This window comes from Atta cephalotes (genome assembly GCF_000143395.1).
Source record: "Atta cephalotes unplaced genomic scaffold scaffold00005, whole genome shotgun sequence".
Classification (NCBI taxonomy): Eukaryota; Metazoa; Arthropoda; class Insecta; order Hymenoptera; family Formicidae; genus Atta; species Atta cephalotes.
This window is the reverse complement of record NW_012130069.1, coordinates 2,156,280-2,159,120: the sequence shown is the minus strand read 5'-3', so window position 1 is coordinate 2,159,120 and position 2,841 is coordinate 2,156,280. Positions and strand designations below refer to the sequence as shown.

The following is a 2,841-nucleotide window of genomic DNA, read 5'->3' as shown; positions in this document are numbered from 1 at the left end:
AATATATATATATATATATATATATATATATATATATTCAAATTTTCATTTTCATTTTTTTCCAACAGGAAGCGAATATTGTCGAATCTATAACTAATGATACAAAGATAGGGACAGAATCTGTGTTGGCAAGCAAACAAGTCAAAGACGAAACTAATTTAATGCAAGAGAATCTATCAGGTGCTATTGCGGAAGAACCGAAAATCGCTAAAAAGGAAGAAAACAAACAGGAGAAGAAATCGCCAGAGATGACTGAAATTAAACTTGAAGGTGAAATGGATGAGCAAGTTGACATGTCAGGTATGAAATCAAAATTTAAATGATCAGGTATTAATCAAAATTTTATCAATGTCGAATGATTTATGACAAACTCTTGATTTAATGGTGAATATTTAGCTATATTAATGATTTACTTTACAGCTTCAATGATCGCGAAAATCAGAATCACCACCGAAGAGGAAGCAAAAGCTGCTTTGGCTGAACGTAGAAGATTAGCTCGAGAACAAGCAGAACGAGAAGCGGAATTGGAACGTCAGCGACAGGTACATATATACATATATACATCTACAAAATCAATTTAATATTAGACCAATTTAGCTTTTACATCTGTCGTCTTATGTATAACAATTTCTATAGGAGGAAGAAGCACGTCTAGAAGCTGAAAGATTGCGCGCGGAGGAAGAAGAGCAACGTCGTCTGGAGGAAGAAACTATACGCTTAGCTAATGAAGCTCGAGAAGCCGAGGAACAGCGATTGCAATTGGCAATCGAAGAAGCTAAACGTCGTGAAGAAGAAGATAGAAGAAAAAGAGAAGAAGAAGCTCGCCAGAAACAAGAAAAAGAAGAAGCAGAACGTAAAGCGAGAGAAGAAGCAGAAAAGTTGGTTTAGAATCTTCTCCTTCTTTATTTTTTTGGAAAACCAATAATAGATTATACGATGAGATATATACCAATATATTTTTGAATTACAGACAACGAATCGAGATGGCTGAAAGGCTTAAGAAGGAAGAAGAGGAGCGCAACGCCAGACGCAAACGAGTCGAAGCGATTATGCTTAGGACTAGAGGCAAAAATCAAACTAATACGTCTACCAAGGTAATATTAGAAACATTTATATAAATATATTAATGCTTCTGTTAAATTAAAAAATTATTCAAATTAATTATATTGAAGCAATTCATCCAGACTGAAGTTTACATATAAATTAATAAATTAATTGACAAAATTAAATAATCTTTTACGATGAATATGTATAGGGAGAAGGTGGTGATGGTGACAAGCTAAAAGAAGACAGCCCTATCGACGAGAATAAACCGATGCCGGATGGTAAAGGTGACGATGTCATGACAGCTAGTTTAATTTCCGAAGCAACTCAGCAATTTATAAGCGGCGAACAACGGGCGCATCACACAGAAAACAGCGTACTTGCACCTGATATAGTGCACAACGGCACGACACATAGCAACGGCATTAACGAAAATAAAATTATATTGGATAATAATCAGGATAACGTTGAAGGAGAATTGAACGGTCATCATACGAATCACGGAAATGGTATCAACAGTCAATCGATTACGCTGGACAATGCCACTGTGTAAGTATACCAATTCTAAACCACGGAATCGTAAACGTGTTATACCTTCGTCGACCGAGAGTTAAAAACATCTGCGTCTTTTCTCGTTAGATGGACAATAATATACATAGTAATAACTTATTTTTTGTGATAACGCGCATTTAATTAGGCATTGAAGCATATAATTTTTGACGTTCAAGATCAATTTTAGATGCAACATACGCTGCTTAAATCCAATTTTATTATATGATTGAAAAATACATCCAAAAATAAATATATTGAAAGCAAGAGTGTAATATCAAGGAAATTTAATTTTTTTCGTAACAGCGAAAGTATCTTTTAAGCATAATAAGAAAAAACTTGAACAATCTTCTATTGTATTTAATTAATTAGAAATTAATTTAATAGTTAATTGTAAAATAACTATGAAATAGATAGGTAAAGTGCAATATCACTTACGTTTGTATAGGGCATAAGTAATTGCACGGTACTAGCCAATATACTATTTAATTAAATCGACTGATTATCACAAAGTCAACAATATAGCTACTCGATCGAAAAAAGAACTTAAACGTTAAATAAATATCATACACACATCCGACTAATCCACAATAAAAGGATTAACTTTTAAATATTGCACGTTAAAATGAATTAAATATATAAAATTCTTATACATAATATACAATAAAACCATCTACGCGTTACAGAAAATTAAGAAATCAAATATTACTATGGCATCTATTAAAAAGAAAATTTCCGTATAAAGATTTCTTGAGTACACTGTATAATTTAAATCTATAAAGAATACGTGCCACGCCAAATGTAAATTAAATATTGTACGCTTTTATTTGTAAATAGGTGTGATAAAAATTCTATGTAGTGATAAATCACAATGAATTATTATCGCACCATAAACAGATTGATTATTTCGAATTTTAGATTTGTACACATACATAGAGGGGTTCTATCAGATTCCGAACCGGCAAGAGGGATTCTATCAGATTCTGAAATGGCAATTATTTGAACTGTATTTATGGTTGAATGTAAAATTGTTAGATGTATTCTTAAAAGCTTTATTATGAAAGGCATTGTATATATAATAAATTGTATTGTTTATAATTGTGTCTTGTAATATCGGTTAACTATTGAAGTGAATTAAGTTATGATTGAAGTTTCAAAGTTATATCGTGTGTGTGTATGTATGTATATATATATATATATATATATATATATATATATATATATTAGTGTGTGTGTGTGTATAGTATA

General features: G+C 31.4%; 1 protein-coding gene across 1 annotated transcript in view; it reads left to right on the top strand.

Moving 5' to 3' along the window:
- Positions 1–2,841, top strand: part of LOC105626522 (microtubule-associated protein futsch) — a 47,740-nt gene that overhangs the window by 41,773 nt on the left and 3,126 nt on the right. The window contains exons 12-16 of the mRNA XM_012207820.1: positions 69–300; positions 421–542; positions 637–878; positions 971–1,094; positions 1,256–1,593. Coding sequence (XP_012063210.1) covers positions 69–300; positions 421–542; positions 637–878; positions 971–1,094; positions 1,256–1,593 — 1,058 coding nt within the window. The remainder of the gene's footprint in view (positions 1–68; positions 301–420; positions 543–636; positions 879–970; positions 1,095–1,255; positions 1,594–2,841) is intronic.